The sequence below is a fragment of the Phascolarctos cinereus genome, unplaced genomic scaffold, assembly GCF_003287225.1.
Source record: "Phascolarctos cinereus isolate Bilbo 61053 unplaced genomic scaffold, phaCin_HiC Scaffold_2;HRSCAF=192, whole genome shotgun sequence".
NCBI classification, from domain to species: Eukaryota; Metazoa; Chordata; class Mammalia; order Diprotodontia; family Phascolarctidae; genus Phascolarctos; species Phascolarctos cinereus.
Genome location: NW_027555625.1, coordinates 208,644,070 through 208,662,162, shown reverse-complemented (window position 1 = coordinate 208,662,162; position 18,093 = coordinate 208,644,070). Strand labels below are relative to the sequence as shown.

The 18,093-nt window shown below is 35.5% G+C and overlaps 1 protein-coding gene and 1 pseudogene across 2 annotated transcripts in view; one reads left to right on the top strand and one right to left on the bottom strand.

Moving 5' to 3' along the window:
- The window catches only part of FEZ2 (fasciculation and elongation protein zeta 2), a 54,086-nt gene that overhangs the window by 4,404 nt on the left and 31,589 nt on the right, over window positions 1-18,093 (bottom strand). The window contains exons 6-7 of one of the 2 annotated variants that reach the window (XM_020992697.2): window positions 4,854-4,934; window positions 2,058-2,133 (exon numbers count right to left, since the gene is read on the bottom strand). In XM_020992697.2, the coding sequence (XP_020848356.1) occupies window positions 2,058-2,133; window positions 4,854-4,934 (157 nt within the window). The remainder of the gene's footprint in view (window positions 1-2,057; window positions 2,134-4,853; window positions 4,935-18,093) is intronic. The other variant, XM_020992698.2, reaches the window with a different exon arrangement.
- LOC144455427 (proteasome activator complex subunit 3 pseudogene) lies at window positions 6,786-9,900 on the top strand (annotated as a pseudogene).

Genomic DNA, 18,093 nt, shown 5'->3' with positions numbered 1-18,093 from the left:
TGTAAACACATACACACACACACACACACACACACACACACACACACACATATATACAATGTAGATGTAAATATATTTATTTTTAGCATTCTTTTTTTATATTTTGAGTTCCCAATTCTCTCCCTTCCTCTAGCCCCTCCTCCACCCACTCAGAAGGCAAGCAATTAATTATATATGTGAAATCATGCAAAACGTATTTCCATGTTTGCCATGTCACAAAAAAAGTAAGAAAAACAAAGTGAAAAAATTATACTTCAATTTGTACTCAGTTCATCAGTTCTCTCTTTGGAGGTGGACAGCATTTTTTGACATGAGTGTTTCAGAAACTGTAATGGATCATTGTATTGATCAGAGTAGTTTAGTCTTTCAAAGTTGATCATCATTACAACATTGCTGTTACTGGATACAATGATCTCCTGGTTCTGCTCACTTCACTCTGATAGGTCTTGCCAGGTTTTTCCTAAAACCATCCCCTTCATCATTTCTCACTGCACAATAGTATTCCATCACAATCATATTCCACAATTTATTCAGCTATTCCCCAATTGTTAGGCATCCCCTCAATTTCCAGTTCTTTGCCACCACAAAGAGAGCTGCTATAAATATTTTTTTTGCTACAGTTGGTCCTTTTCCCTTTTCTTTCATCTCTTTGGGATACATACCTAGTAGTGGTATTGCTGGGTCAAAAGGTATGTACAGTTTTATAGCCCTTTGGGAATAGTTCCAGATTGTTTTCTAGAATGATTAGACCAGTTTATAACTCCATCAACAATTCATTAATGTTCACTTACTTTCCCACATCCTCTCCCATATAAAACTTTTAATAGAAAAAAAATGCCAGTTCTATCTAGCTCAAGAATATACCTAACATAGCTATTCCTAATCATGACTGTCTTTCAATACACATGGACCTAACTGACAAATGGGTATCTTACAGAGGATATCCATTATCTTTCCTGAGAACAAGAAACCTGAAGCAGTGATAGCAGGAGTCCTTCTATAATAACTGTTGAATACACACTTCAGTCTTGAGACAGCTATAAGAGAGAAAGAGTACTTGAACTACCAGCCTTCAGAGGCAGAGCCAAGATGGCAGTGTAAAATTAGGAACTCACCTGAACTCTCCCAAATTCACCTCCAAACAACTTTAAAGTAATGCCTCCATGGAAAAGATTAGGTTTGCAATACACAATAGTAAATGACAACAGTAATCTAGCATTTGCTTAATGCTAAGATCCATGCTTTTGGGGCAAGAACTCACTGCTTGACAAGAAATTCCAGTTTTGGAAAGCAGTTTGGTGGAAACCAAGTACAGACCAACATCTCACACCATATACCAAGATAAAGTCAAAATGGATACAAGATTTAGACATAAAGGGTAATATCATAAGCAAATTAGGGGAGTATAGAATATTTTACTTGTCACATAAGGGAAGAATTTATGACCAAACAAGATACAGAACATTACAGGATGTAAAATGGATAATTTTGATTACGTTAAATTAAAAGGGTTTTACACAAATAAATCAATGTAGCCAAGATCAGAAGGAAAGCAGGAAACTGGGGGAAAAGTTTTACAGCAAGTTTCTTTGGTAAAGGCATCATTGCTCAAATATATAGAGAACTGGGTTAAACTGAGAAGAATATGAGTCATTCCCCAATTGATAAATGGTCAAAGGCCATAAAGGAGCAATTTTCAAAAGAAGAAATCAAAGCTATCTATAGTCATAGGAAAAACTACTCTAAATCATTACTGATGAGAGAAATGCAAATTAAAACAACTCTGAGGACTACCTCATGCCCATTAGATTGGCTAGTATAATAGAAAAGGAAAATGACAAATGCTGGAGGAAGTAGAAAAATTAGGACACTAATGCATTGCTAGTGGAGTTCAGCAGCTGGCCAGTTTCAGTAATTAAATGCAGAGGGAGGAAGTCTTCAATCTACTACCCTTTGCAATTCTTTTTCCAACTGATATAAAAATATCATTAAATAAAAACAGATTTTAGGGATCAATATTAAAAAAGAAGTTAACAGTTAAAATATCCTTTGCTTACTTTTTGTTAATATTTGAAGATCTTCAACAGAAGGTGGTCCATTCTTTTTCTCATAAGGAATGACAGTTGTCAAGTACTACCAAGTGAAAAGTGAAGAATTATTTACTTTAGTTATTATGTTTAATTGCAAAAAACTCATTTAGTTAACAGAAACTCTAGTTACTTTGTAACATTAACACATTTCTATAGTAATCAATATGTGCAGTTATATATTAGAAATATAATTATGCTAATCTATTTTTCATTTTTAACAAAATCAATCTATTTCACACAAAACTTATCTCATATACAAAGTTATTTTATATTCAGTTATGGAAAAATTCACTCATGGATATAAAGACAATTTGTTCACTTTTAAAGCTAAAGTTTGTCCTATTCTCCTTGCGCAGATATTCAATAAAATATTTACTGGTATCTGCATAAACCAGTTACAGAGAAGGCACCAACCTGCATAAGTGGAGTTTCCTCAACTGAAAGTTTCCTATATCAATTAAATTCCAGAACTAGTCCCTAATCCATTTAGTCTAGTCCCTAAAATGTATACCATTTTATTAACACTGTGTTTATCAGCCTCTGCCTTTCTTGCTTAATTTTAGTTATTTTTTTTTTACTTTTTTTTTTGGGGGGGGGTGTTAAGTGACTTGCCCAGGGTAACACAGCTACTAAGTGTTATGTGTCTGAGGCCAGATTTGAACTCAGGTCCTCCTGACTCCAGGACCAGTGCTCTAGCCACTGTGCCACCTAGCTGCCTCACTACAGTTTCTCTTAAAGAACAAAATGACAATTGCAAAAATATTATATTCAGCACTTGCCAAAAGTTAATACAAATACATCATCTTAAACATTAATTCCATGGTATTATTACTTCTTAAATTATATAAGTAGTTAAAAACATATGAAGTTCACAAAAGAGAATGAAAGACGTGAGGACAGCTTACCAACAAAGGAGTAAATAGGCATTTTTTAGACAAATTATACACTTGTTAGCCATATCTTAAATCCATAAAACCTAAAAAATAATCACTTAGTTTCTTCCATTCTGACCAAAATCTTTGTATTGCATTTTCAATTTTTACTTGGTACTTATTAAGTTGACAGATCAATTAACTCATCATATACCGAAGTAAAAAATTTGGAGCTAAAAGATTTTCGAGATCATCTAGTCCAGGGCTTCTTAAATTTTTTTCCACTCATCATCCCTTCAGTGCTGTGGGTCATGATGATCCAGTTTAAGAAACACTGATCTAGTCTAACCCTCTCATTTTACCGATGAGGAAACAGCCCAAAGAGGTTAAGTGACTTGCCCAAGGTCACACACAGGTGGTAAGGAGGATTCAAATGCAGTTTCTCTCACTTTAATTCCAGTGCTCTTTCTAATACACCTCACTGCATCTGTTATAGTGTTAGCATACTAGCACTGAATTCTCTTATCCCACTTATAATCTTTGACTGACATGAAAGAAATTATTTAACAGCAAGCAGCTCAAATCCCATCTCCTGAAGGAACACCCCTCAAGGACCTACAAATCCTGTTTCTGATGGGGACCTTACCACAATAATGCTTAAGACACAACTGAAGGTGCTTCTTTGTTTAAAAAACACATAAGACAAAAGAGCACCATCTTTTTTCTGCCATTATTTCAGTGCACTGCAGGAAACTTTCTGGTTGTAAGAGTGCCACAGGTCCTGGCATGCACACATTACTCAAGTGAAAACAGTCTTTCTTGCAAATTTGATCCCAATTCTGGAGTGGAATCAGTTTGGGAATAACTGGAGCCACCTTGAGAGACGTGAAAAGTTAACATCCTCTCTAGATTCAGCCCCACCCTGAACCACATGAATGCCTCTTTGACCTGCCTCTTGGACTTGAATTTGCCACCCTTTCTTAAGTAGTATATAGGAAACATGCAAGCCAAGGGGAAAAAAAAGCCCCTGGGCTCTGATTCCATCCCATCTAGAATCATATCTGGACTAACTTTAGGACTAACCCTAGTTATTACAAGTAATCAAAAAAAAAAACCAAGTAATCAAACTTAAATGTAAATTTTCTTTTCTCTTTGAAATTAGACATTAAATATATCTCTTGTTAATGGAAATCTGCTTCTATGTTTAAAGGGATATTAATATTAGAAAAGAGAAATTTGAAATGTTAATAAGTTGTACATACTGTTGTAAACCTGAATTCTTATAAAAAAAGTTCATTAATGATATTGGATGATCCATATCCCCAGCCTTCACTTATCAGAATAAATTCAGAAAGACTAGTTGTAAAACTTACTTCAATATATTATGACCTACACATGGCTAAGTCCTGCTGTCTTCTTTTAATACAAATAAAAGGGGAAAAAATCCATCTACCTACATATTTATGTATGTTTGTGAATAAGTCCCTTAAGAGCCAAGTCAAACAATAAAGGCTGCAACATTTGACTCTCTTTTTTTCTGATAGAACATAACATCATGCTATCTGTAGTTCTGTGTATATGAGGAATAGCACCTTCTACTTGATTTTTTTAAAACAGTGACTAATCATTTAAGTTTAAGCATGAAGACTAGAGTTCTACAGCAGATATGAAGCCTGTGTGTGTGTGTGTGTGTGTGTGTGTGTGTGTGTATTCTAACCTGAAAAATTTCTCCCCTAAGAGAAATTCTGCAGAATTAAATGTATAGAAGTCTGCTTGAACTTCCACTTTTCCCATGTAAGTAATGGTCTTAGTAAAACTAACAGCTTTCAAGATCTTGATACACAGAGATGCAACAAGCAGAGAATGAAGGAAAATAAAGATAACCAAGCACCTGTTTCTCTCCACCCGAATTCCCAAAGGTGTGGCGGAAGCCATTCTGAATGACATTTGAGATCCCTTCCATGCTGAAGCGCTAAAGGCAGCAAAATATGGTCAGGAAGAAAAGGACAGAGAAAGAAGTTCAAAGACTATTAGTAAGAATTTACCATGATGGCATAAGTGTCCATGAGATAAGCAGTTAGAAAAATGCTGGTATTTATTCGGAAATAACATGCTGTCTTTATGATTTTGATTTCACAATTCAAAACAGAAGTAATAGATTTCAAACAAGCATTTCCATGAACATTTTTACCTGATTCTGCTGCCAGGTAAATTTATCCCAATGAAACATTTTAAATAGAATATTATGGGGTTTTTTATCTGAATATAGTTTTTAAGTCAACTGGTAATTAAATTTAGATTGAAACAATATTTTTAAATAGCTTTTCAAAACATTTACCTTTTTTTTTCCCCAAAATTCCACTAAACAGTATGCATGTTTCCAGTAGAAGTTTACAAACCTCAGACAAAAATCATTTGCCAAATGTTGATGGTCTCATCTGGGAAGCTAATTACTACTTCTTACCCATTTAGGTGTTGAAAAATGTGGGTTGCATGAAATTCAGTGGAGAAATGGAACTTTGAGCAGTAGATATTTTTGGAGAAAGTGCAAATTTGCTAGACCCCTGTTACCTAAAACTTCCATTTCAGTTCTAGGAACCAGCACTGGCTTAATCCGACCAGCAAACTATGTGACTTCCTAGAATTGATTTCCTGGAATATATTGTCCAGGGGCAAGTTAAGCTCTTCCCTAACAACCTAACCTGATTTGTAACCAACCTAAAAATTAAATCAGGAATGGAGTAGAGCTCTGGAAGAGCCTTAAGGCCCTTGACTCAGCCACAACAGCCAGAATCCTACAGGATAAGTGATTAAGAAAAATGCACCTAGAAAGGAAGACACCAATTCCTGGTAGGCCTAGGACTTCTATTCCCTCTACTTGTTAAGGGAAAGGTCAGTCAATCAACACATTCATTTACTCAGTTCCTACCTTACAAAGAGTATTATGAGGAGGCACAAAAGAAACAGGAGATAGAGTCTCTCTGACCTCAAGAAACTTTCAATCCAGTACTGGCTCTTCAATGACTAGTTGTGTGACCTACCCAAGTTGCTTAATCTTGCTAAATCTCATTTTCATCATCTATCAAATAAGAGAGTTTGAATGAATATCTAAAATCCATTCCTACTTCAAAATGCTATGATTTTATGATTCTACTACCCTGAATAGTGGTTGACACCTGAATCAGGAAGATAATATCAAAAATGATCACGTTAAAATATCCAGATTTAAATATTTCAGATCATCAGTAATAACAATAAAATAATAGGACTTTATGGTTTACAAAGCACTTTATGTATATCATTTTTTTTTCTCAAAACAGTTGTGAGGTAAGTAGTACAAATATATTACCTTCATTTTACAGTTGAGGATCAGAAAAAGCAAAAGACTAAACCAAATTCTCAAACCTATGTCTTCTGACACTAAGTCCGGTACCTTTTTTACTACTGCAGCTGCTTCTCTGATAAAAAAATGCAACTTCTGTATGGGTTGCCAGAGAGTAAAACATACATAGAGATGAGGCTAACTCAAACAATCACAATGAGACGATAGTAAGCGGTTCTATGTAGAGAACTAGCAGCTCATCTCTCTCTACAGAAGGTACCCTCTCCAAAGAAGACAAGCTGCCTGTCTGTGAAGCTTGGCCTATGGAACTTTGATGTATTCCTAATTTTGGCAGACTCTCTCAGTGTCCCTTGTATTGGCCTGGCTTCCTGCCCCCTTCATGTAACAGCCTAGGAAATAACCTAGAATCAAAGAATTACAGCATTTAGAGCTGGAAGAGGTCATAAAGATCATCTAATCCAACCCCATCATTTTACAAATATGGAAAACAAGGCCCAAAGAGGTTCAATTATTTGCCGAAACTCACACAGTAAGTAACAGAGGCCACATTCAAACCCAGCTCCTTTGATTCACTGAGTCTCTCTCTTCCTTTAAAACACATCTCAAGCACCATCTTCTACAGAAAACCTTTTCTGATCTCCCTCAAAGCTAGTGGCCTCCCTTCTAATCTACCTCACTTTAATTACTTTGAATATATTTGTATTTATTTTGTACATAGTTACATATGTTATATGTATAACTATATATATATATATGATATGAGCTCTTGTAAGAATTGATATTGATAGGAATTAATATGAGCACATGTAGGAATTGTTTCATTCTCTGTATCCCCAGTATCTATCATAGTGCCTGGCATGTTGCAGGCACTTGATATTTTATTGAATGGTTGATTAACTGACTCCAAGTCTAATGTTCTTTCTACTACACCATATCCCCTTGTCCTAGTGGGACTGTGAGTGGATGTGTGCATACCCCAGTGAGTTGCTATTTTCCAGGTTACTCGCCCATCTTATCCCAGATTCTTCTCATGCTAAGTGTCAGATAAGTATCTACCATTTTCTCTGCTCCTCTGGAGTGTGCACATTCAATTTGATAAATCTTTTTATTAAGCTTCTGCTGAGTGCAGGAAATTGTGCATGAAGCATACAAAGACAAAAACAAAAATGGCCCAGTTAACTTACAACCTGGTACTTAGTAGGCACTTAAATGCTTACGGATTGACTGGATTCTATGGGATAAAGTCAAGCTGCTTTGAAAACAAAATTTTATTCATCTGGCAACAGTGTTCTTTTTCTCATTCAGTTGTAAAATGCTAAATAATCTAAAAGAGCTTAATTTCATTTTAAATCTATAACAGTTGTTCATGCATTGTCTACAATCCCCAAAGTCCTATCTGGAATCTATAACAACAAAAGCAAAGAATCTTTCATTTAACTTTTTTGCTTCCATGTCAGGCTGAGCCTGAAAGCCAACTGAGTTCACCTGGAATATTTTAAGCAATATTTTCCTCCTAAATCTTTCTGCTTCTACAGCAAGCCCCTCCCAATAGCCAGTTCTCATCTTGAGATCTGCTAGAATTTCACTAACCAAACAGCTTCCAATTCTGTTCCACCAAAGCTCACTAGCTATCACCAGCATCCTTACAGTCTTGCATTCAAGAGAAAAGGCATGACGGTAAGATAAAATACTTTGCTTCAAATTACACTTTCAAAATTGGAAAGGGCCTCAGTGGCTATCCAGTCCAGCCTAAACCCCCAAAAGAACCACAACTATATTCTACTATGTAAGTGGCCATCCATCCTCTGTTTGAAAACCACCAATAAAGGGGAACCCTTTACCACCTACGGCAGTACATTCCACTTTTGGATAGCTCTAGTTACTAGGAAATCATTCCCAACACTAAGTCTAAATTGGTCTCTTTGGAACTCCTACTCATTGTTCCCAGTCCATTTTCAGGAGGCCAAATGAAACAAATCAACATTCATGTCCACCTTGAGTTTTCTCTTCTCCTGTTCCTTCAAATAATCCTCATAATATGGCCCTTCATATCCTGGCTACCCTATTCTTGATGCTTTCAAGCTTTTCTCAATGTTCTTCTTAACTTGTAGAATCCAAGACTAATCATAACACTCCAGATGCAGTATGACTAAGGCAGAGTAGAAAGGGACTATCATGCCCTTATTCTTGAAAACTATACTTCTCTGAATGTAAAACAAGATTAGAACAGTTTTCGTGGCAGCCACATCACATTGCTGATATAATTAGCTTGAATCTACCAAAACCCTAATATCTTTCCAAACTGCTAACCTCTTCTTCCCCCTCCTCTGTGCTTGTGAGATTGATTTTCCAAACTCAAACACAAGACATCATACCTATCCCTACTGAATTTCACCTCATTAGATTCAGTTCAATGCTATAGCTATCCCTCATACCTAAGGCATCTGAAAATGTTATGTAGAGGCCGTTTTTGCCTTTATCCAAGTTATTCATCAAAATGCTAAAAAACCAAAGGCCAAGCCTAGATCTCTGGAGTCCACCCTTCAATCATTCTAAATTGATATTAAACCCTCAATGATTACTTTTTGTCCAACAGTTCAAGAAATTCAAAATCCATCCAATCATCTAGCCCAAATAGTTTTCAGTTCTTTGCTAAAATCTACACAAACTATATATCTAAAGAATTCCCCTCATCAGTTTAAGTAACCCTGTCAAAAAAGGAAATAAGACTTTTCGGGTATAACCTCCTATTAGTGAAAACATGATAGTTCTTTGTAACCACCATTTCATTTTCAGACTTCTCATTAATCATCTTTTTGTGATCCACTCTAGGATTTTACTAGGAATCAACACCAGGTTCACTGGCCCATGGTTTTCCGACTCAGTTCTCTTCTCTTCTTCAACAAATAGGACATTTAGGAAGCCACACAGGAAAGCAAGTGAGCAGGGAGGGAAATGTTAAGGTAATAGAAGGGAATAAGAAATTGGTGAGGCAAGTAGGCCAGTAGAGGCCCAAGAGAAACAAAAACCTGCCTCATTCCTTGTTCCTCCACTCCTCCACCTCAGAGCTCCCACTGGATTGTATTTGGTCCAACCTAGCATTGGCCTAAAGGCTGACAGTGGATCAGGAAATGAAGCTCAAAGTTGATTCTTTCAAGGAGCAGATCACAAGTAAGGCAGAATATTTCGTGGCAAATTTTTTACCCAAAGAAGTTGTAAGACCTTGGTAGTTTTTTGAAGGAGACTCTTAAAACAACTATGATTTAGCCTAGGTCCACTGAGACATGAATTTCCCTGTCCCTGATCCAATGCTTCTCATCAATAACCATGACAAACCACATGGACTCCATCTGAAGAAAAGGAAGTTGGATGAGTGCAAAGAAGCCTTCCAGGGCATCACGGTGTCAGTGATGTCTAGTGGGATGATAAAAGCAAACAGCAGTTGGTAGCCATTACTGAAAAAGTAAAATCTAAATGCCAAATATTGATCAAGAAATGCAACAAGATCAAAATGTGGGTAGAGATCTTTATTTCCAGTGTAGAGGATAGGAACAACTCTGTTATATCCATCCAGGCCATGTGGCACAACAGATAGAGCACTGGGTCTGGAGACAAAGGGGAGAGGGTTGTTTCCTGAACTTCATCTTCCTACCACAAGGACCTTTGGAAATATTAGACTTTCAGGTGAGCTACCGGCTCTTTCAAAGGTCTTTTAATGTCTTTTGTGAGGTTTTCAGTCTCCCATATATAGCTCTGCTACCACTACATATTCATGATTCTATTATTCAACCTCCCATGTCCTAGTCAGTTATCCCAACTCAGAGAGTCAGATGACCAGGCTAAGAGGACAAGGATTCAATTGAGAGGAACAGTCTGTTCAACCTAAGCAAAGATATGAGAAAAGTCACTCAACATCCTTTGACTCAGGGTCTTGATGGGAGTTGTTAAAAAAAAAAATGATGCTCCAACTATTTAGCGCTTTCCAAATCAGTTACCAATGGGAGGACAGGATTTCCTGGAGCTAAGATTCAGATGTTACTGCTGGACATCTTCCTTTCTGGAATATTTTTTCCCAAGAAGGATAGGATAGATCAGAAACATGGAAGAACAGATTCTTCTTTACCTCTCTGGATATATTTCATTCATCATTACAGGTTCCTCAACAGGCCCCCTCAAACACTTACCTATCAAAGACAGGCTGCTTTTACTGACAACAGTCCCCCTACCTTGCGTACAGCTATTAACCTCATTTGTTTCTAACTCCATTATATGCTGCTTTGCCTATAAGCTCCATGTTATTTACATGCCCTAAAATGCCCTACCTAAAAATCTCTGCCTCTACCAAAGAATTTTTTGTAGAGCTAGGAAAAATAACAACAAAATTCATCTGTGAGGAAAAAAGGTCAAAAATTTCAATGAAAAAATGTGAAGGAAGGTGGCCTAGCTACTAGATTTCAAACTATATTACAAGGTGGTAATCATCAAAACAATCTGGTACTGGCTAAGAAACAGAGTGGTGGATCAGTGGAATAGATTATGTATATAATACACAGTAGTAAATGACCATAGTAATCTATTGATAAACCCAAAGGCCTAAGATCTAAGGGTAAGAACTCACTATTTGACAAAAATTGCTCAGCAAACTGGAAAGCAGTATCATAAGTAAATTAGGAGAGCGTGGGAAATCATATGTATCAAATTTATGGATAAGGGAAAAGTTTATGACCAAGATATAGAGAAGATTACGGGAAGTAAAATGGATAATTTTAATTACATGAAATTAAAAAGCTTTTGCAAAAATAAAACCAATGCGGCCAAGATTAGGAGGAAAGCAAGAATTGGGGGGGGGGATTTTATATCAAGTTTCTCCAATAAGTGTTTCATTTCTCAAATATATAGGGAACTGAGCCAAATTTATAAAAATAAGAGCCATTCCCCAGTGGAAAAATGATCAAAGGATATGAATGGATGGTTTTCAGAAGAAATCAAAACTATCATAGTCACACGAAAAAATGTTCTTAATTGCTTCTAATTAGAGGAATGCAAATTAAAACAACTCTAAGGTATCACTTCACACATACCAAACTGGCCAACATGACAGAAAAGGGAAATGACAAAAAGAGTTGTGGAAAAACAGGGACACTAATACACTGTTGGTGGAGTTGTGAACTAATCCAACCATTCTAGAGAACAATTTGGAATTATGCCCAAAAGGTAATTACCCTTTGACCCAGCAATACTACTACTAGGTCTATATCACAAAGAGATCAAAGAAAAGAGAAATGGATTTATTTGTACAAAAATATTTACAGCAGCTCTTTTTTGTTGTGGCAAAGAATTGGAAACTGAGGGGACGCTCATCAATTGGGGAATGGCTGAACAAGCTGTAGTATATGATTGTGATGGAATACTATTGTGCTTTATGAAATGACAAGCAGGATGCTTTCAGAAAAACCTGGGAAAACATATATGAACTCATGCAAATTGAAGTGAGCAGAACCAGGAGAGCATTGTACACAGTAACAACGATATTGCAAGGATGATCAACTATGAAAGACTTAGCTACTCTGATCAAGACAAAGACCCAAGACAATTCCAAAGAATCCATGATGAAAAATGCTATCGACTTCCAGAAAGAGAACTGATAAACTCTGAAGGCAGACTGAAGCATACTTTTTTTTTTACTTCATTTTTGGTCTGTGTTTTCTTTGCAACATGGCTAATATGGAAATATGTTTTGTATAACTTCACATATATAGTCTATATTAAATTGCTTGCCTTCTCAAGAAGGGAGGAGGGAGAGAATATGGAACCTAAAATTTTTTTTAAATATCTTTTTACATATAATTGAGAAATAGTTAATGAAATAAATAAAAACATATATTAAAAAATGAACATTAACAGGGCCTTTGTTATGTCTCCTATACAAGTCCCAGAAGGACAAGAGACCTCACTATTATTGATATCAGGTCAACAAATCACTGCCACAGTGCCCCTGGAAATCGCCAGTCATCATTGCTCTTCATTTCTTCCTCTGATCACTGCTGGATGTGGTTCCTCTATATCCTTACCTAGAGAATAAGCTAATGGTTCCTTCTCAAAGTATTCCACTCTTTCCTCAAATTAGTTTGGTTTGGGTTTTTTTCCTCAAAGTGTATATTTTTCCCTTTTCTTCTCTTCCACTCCTTTGTCATTCTTCCCCCTCTAACCTCCTATCAACTAAAATCCCACTTCTGTTATTTTTAAGAAATACTTTATTGCTCCTAGTACCCTGGGAAGAAGAGAAGCATTTCTCCAGTCCCTTCACATTGTCCAGAAACACAGATCAACCTACACTTGGAACATAGATGGCCATCATTTGGCTATGGCAGAAATGTGAAATATTACAAGCTCAGTGCAAATCACTGCACATTCCACCCTAATTTCTATATGGGATGAGATTTTTTAACTATTTGTGGGTATTTATGCCCTATGTGCTGAGCCAAACATTTAAAGTCTTTCCTCAGTCAGCAGCTCCAAAGCTACATCCAGCTTCTCCTCTCCTTCTATCACCCACCACTCATCAATTCTACCAATTTGCTTTGCCCACCAGTATGTTCCACTCACTTTCTCTTTCTTACCTAGCTGTTGCAACTACCTTCTTTCCCTTCCCCACTCCCTAATTCTACCAAATCTCACTCCTTCAGCTGTCTCTCATAGAAGCTACATGTACAATCTATACCTGGAGATCATGCTCCTTCAAAGTTTCCTCAATTTCTCCAAGTTTTTCCTTCCCAAACTCAGTCTCTTGCCTTCTTCACAAGTCTAAAGACTTTCAAATCACCTATACATTTTTTTCCTTCATATTCAGCTCAACTCTTTCCCCCTTCCTCTGATCCTCCCATAACCTTCTCCCACATAAGCAGGAGTACCCATAAAGCACCCACAGATGAAGTAACAAAAATATAAATGACTACCTGTCATATAGCTTGCTAGTAAGAAATCCTCCTGATGAGTAATTTTTTATAGGCAGTTGGGGGGCACAGTGGATGGAATACCGGACCTGGAGACAGGAAGTCCAGGATTCCATTCCAGCATCAAGTCCAGGATTCCATTCCAGCATCAAACACTTAACTGTGTGACCCTTGAGCCAGTAGAGATCTTATTTAGATCTTATAAAACTAACTATAAAATTTATAATTATAGTATATATAATTATATACTATAATTATAAAAATTAATTTTTAATAATTAATAATTAATAATAATTATTATTTTTCCAGTTAGGGGACCCAACACTATTTTAGCATTTAGTTTAGTACCAGATTAAAAATAAAAAGAACAGGATACTGATGCTATCCCTGCCCATTACTACCTTGTTACCTTGACATCTCCCTTTGTCTTCTGGCCTTCAGTTTTCTCATCCGTAAAATAAACACGGCTAGACTAGATGACATCTAAGAAGGCCTCTCACCCTAAATCCTATCATCCTAATAGCCAATTCTCATTTCTACACAGAAACGAAGATGCAAATAGCAACCTCACAAAATATATATGTAAATCAGGTTAGAAGAAGGAAAGAGGGAGGGAAGAAGCAGCAAACAAACGTATTACAGTCCTAGATGTTATCATAGGATCAAAGATTTATGCTAAAAATTACCTTGGAGGTCATCTAGTCCAAAATCCTTACTTTATAGATAAAAATCTAAGGCTGCGCTAAGTGATAAGGATAGCACAAAAAAAAAAAGGAGCAAAAACAGTCCCTGACTTCAAGGAGCCATTATTTTATTGGGGAGACCACATGTAAATAACTAAGTATATACAAGATAAATAAAGAACAAATAGAAGGCAATCACAGATGGGAAAGCACTAGCAACTGGGGGATCAGGAATCCTAAAAAGAAGAAAATATATCTTCCTCTATTCGTTGTAGGGATAAGGGACTGTGGGCATGGAACATTGCATATACTATCAGACTCAACTGATAGGTTGGTTAGTTTTGCTGAAATTTTTTTCTTTTTTTATTCTTTATTACAAGGGATCACTTACTGATTTGGGGAAAAGGGATGCATTCAGAAATGTAAGTGATATAAAAAACAAAAAAAATCCATAAAAACTTTAAATTAAAAATATAAATGAACACAGAGAGTACTTTTTTTAAAAAAGAACTCAAAAGTGGCATATTCACATATTGTCAGGATTTTTTTTAAAGCAGAAGAGAAATAATTAGAAAAAATTATTATGTTAATTTATCATAATTTCCATTCATATTTTAAAGTCTTTGCAGACAGGAACCACCTCAGTTATTCCTTTTGTATGCCAGAGATGAATGCTGATAAAACATACTCTATATATACACCTGTTGACTTGAGCTAATTTGACACCATTTATAAATGGTATGTAACAAAGTAGTAAAGAGATTTCATATCTTACATAATCCTAAGAATCACATCTTAAACATACAGTACAACACATGTAGAATCAAAACTTGATGATGTAATCAGATGTAATGGACAACATACCAGACTGTTAAGACAGAAGATCTTAGATTTACAGCTGAAAAGTACTTTAAAGGTCACAGAGTTCACTGCCTTCATTATAGAGGAGGAAAACGAGACCGGAAACGTTAAATAAACTGGCCAAAACATATAGTTAGCAATACAAATGCCAGTCCTTCACTGAGACAATAATTTCTTATAGAACCTCGAACAAAGCAATAGATCTTGAGATATAAGTTTTCTGACCTATAAACTGAGGAAGTTTAATAAATATCTAAGTTCCCTTCCTGCTCTAAAATTCTACAAAGTCAACCAATTAATATATGCATGTTTAATACCTAATAATGGCACAGTACAACAATCTATGCAGTTCCTACTCTAAAAAAGTGTCCAATTTATTTTGGGCAACAAGATATAAATCATATGAAAAATTAAACAACATGATGGAGGTGGCAAAGGAAATGTGGAAGTTGTGGTATAAGAGGAAAGTAGCAACTGTCAGAAAATAAGGGAAACAGAAGGTTGAAGTGGAAAAACAAAGGAACAAAGACAAAGAAGAGATTAGGCATAAGAGAAATGAAAGTTGTTCCTAAGAAATAAAATGAAAGCTCCACACAAGATTTTTTTAATTGTTAAAAACAAGATTTTTTTTTAAAATTGCCCCACAAATTCACATGTGACAAGCATGGCATAAAACTTTCTTTCTACCTTCCCCCCTCAATTTCAAAGCAACTGAAATAAAAATGGCAAAATTCAAAGAAACAGGTTAAACTTTTCTTATTGGTAGCCTTTCCCTCATTCAGAAGCACTGCATTGTGAATTTGTGAACCAACACAGCACCAGGATACACTTATGGTTCTTTAGCTGAGTGAGAAGAATAGCCTAATCTACAAGAGAGTTTCACGTGCTAGAATGGACAATACAAGAGTACAATGAATTGGATTGGTTTTTTGCTGACTATCTGCTCACCCAGTAAATCCAGACACCCATGAAACCAAACCTCAAGGTTACAAATGTAGCAAAACAAAGTAAAGGTTATGCATAAATAAAAGTTGTAAATTTTAATTAAAATAAATGACAGTAACAGCTACGATAGAAAATCCAATTTACTCAGTGTTTATTGGATGTTTAGAAGTTCATTCCTCTAATGAAACATGGGCTAATCATTTCCAAAATTAAAATGGAAAATATGAATGGCAGGCTTAGTTTACAAAGAGTTAAGCTGGTGAAGAGATGGGCCTATTTCTTTTTGGAATTTATCCAATCATTTTTTTTACTAGTTTTCTCACAAAACAATTATGACATCCATGTAATAAGTCCCTTGCAGAAGGGAATTTTTGATAAGACCATGTTCAAGAAGTAGGGAAATGATTAAGCATTACAATATTTACCTAATTACTAATCTCGCTACTGAAAAAGTGCCAAAAAAACATTAATACATAGATTGGGGGAGTTAATTACCCGGTCCAGTGTTTAAGTAACATTACTCATACTTGAGAATGTGCACAATTGCCTAATGACCACTTCCTTCCCTAGTTGAGTATGTCCTTAAACTATTACCACTGGTCATTCACAGGAAGATTTTTTTTTTGCATAAAACCAGAAACAACTTAGTATAAATAAGATATAAAGAGCAAAGACAATAAATAACATCCTAAGTTAAAGGGAATAGCCACATTTTCCAAGATCTTTCAAGTCCACACACGAATGTTCCAAAAAGCTACAACTCTAGGGTCTAGAATTCCTCCTATCAATATCTCTGTAACACCTACTCCTAAAGAAAATCAGAAATTAGAATAATTTAATCTTAAAAAGTTAATTCACATTTTTCTTCTCTTCAACCAGAAAAATAATCATTCATATTCTCTTAGCTGAGATCCTGGCTTAAAAAACAGCGAGGTAATGTAGTGGATAGAGCACTGATCCTGGGGTCAGGAGGATGTAAGTTCAAATACAGCCTCAGACACGTAATACTTACTAGCTGTGTGACCTTAGGGAAGTCACTTAACCCCAACTGCCTCAAGAAAAAAAAAATGAAGATAACCTATAAAATAGAAATTACTATCTGTGATACCTCTAAAATCAGTCAAAAATATTAAACTGGAACTTCTAAAACCTTTAAGAAATTCAAGGTCCTTTTGGACAAAAAAAGAAAGAATGGAAAACACCATGAAAATTTAAAAGCAAAAATAATCTGATACAGTGTAAGAATGGGTGGTGAGGGGTACCAAGAGGTCACACACACACACACACACACACACATACATACATACATACATACACACAATTATGTTGAAAAGTATACTGATCCAGGTCAAGGAAATGAAGGCAGCTGGATGAAAATGGGGCCAATACAAACCTATTACACTACTGCTACCATATCCTTTTCTCATCTCCAGTTGTTTCCTAATAGTGAGCAAATTCTATGAGAGGGATCAGACCAGATTTTTTTTTTTAGCCAAAAGCTCTAAGTAGAAATAAGTTTAAGGGGTACCAAAATGCTCCTGGAAACAAATTCACATCTCTGGCCTCTCCCCAATAACATTTTCTGTACCCAAGAGTTCAATTCTATGAGAATAAAGTAAAGAAACAAAATTATGATTTATTACTATGTGGCAATACAAATTATTTTCAATAAAGTTTAAATGATATAATCTTCAAATGCCAAATTTTGAGTCTGCTGGATTTTTTTGTTTTTTAATAAGGAAATTTTTTTTGTTCAACATGATCAGAATATAGAAGCAAAGAGGCATATTCATCTTTGGTTTAACCAATCGCTTTACAAGAAGGTAGAAAAGTTTTGATATCAAACAAGTTATTTTAAATATAGTTAAAACAAATTGTTTCACATGTGTTTCAAAGCATGGATCCTAGCAAAAGGCAGAAAATTGAGTTGAAATATAACAGATAGAGGTCTTGAGACTTTTTTCCAAAATAAAGAATTTTTATTTTACAAGTGTTTCATTAGAATAAAAAAAGAAAAGAAAAGAGGCAATAACAAGATTTCCAAGGCTGCTGACCTAACACGAACTGAGATCTAACTGGAATAGAACCAATCTAACCTTTTTTTTTTCTTCTGAAGTACATTCTAAAATTTTATTCAACTGTCAGTAAATTTGGTAATGAAATTACTGCCACTAAATATTTTCAAAAGTCATGTAAGGATGGAATGAAAAGATCATTACTAGCCAATACAGCAATTTGTATTTGATCATTCTGAGCATCTATTAGGATAAACCATATACTGCAATACTGAAACTTTTGCACAGACTTGTCATTTCCTCTTTACACATCAAATGGGCAGAGTTGGTG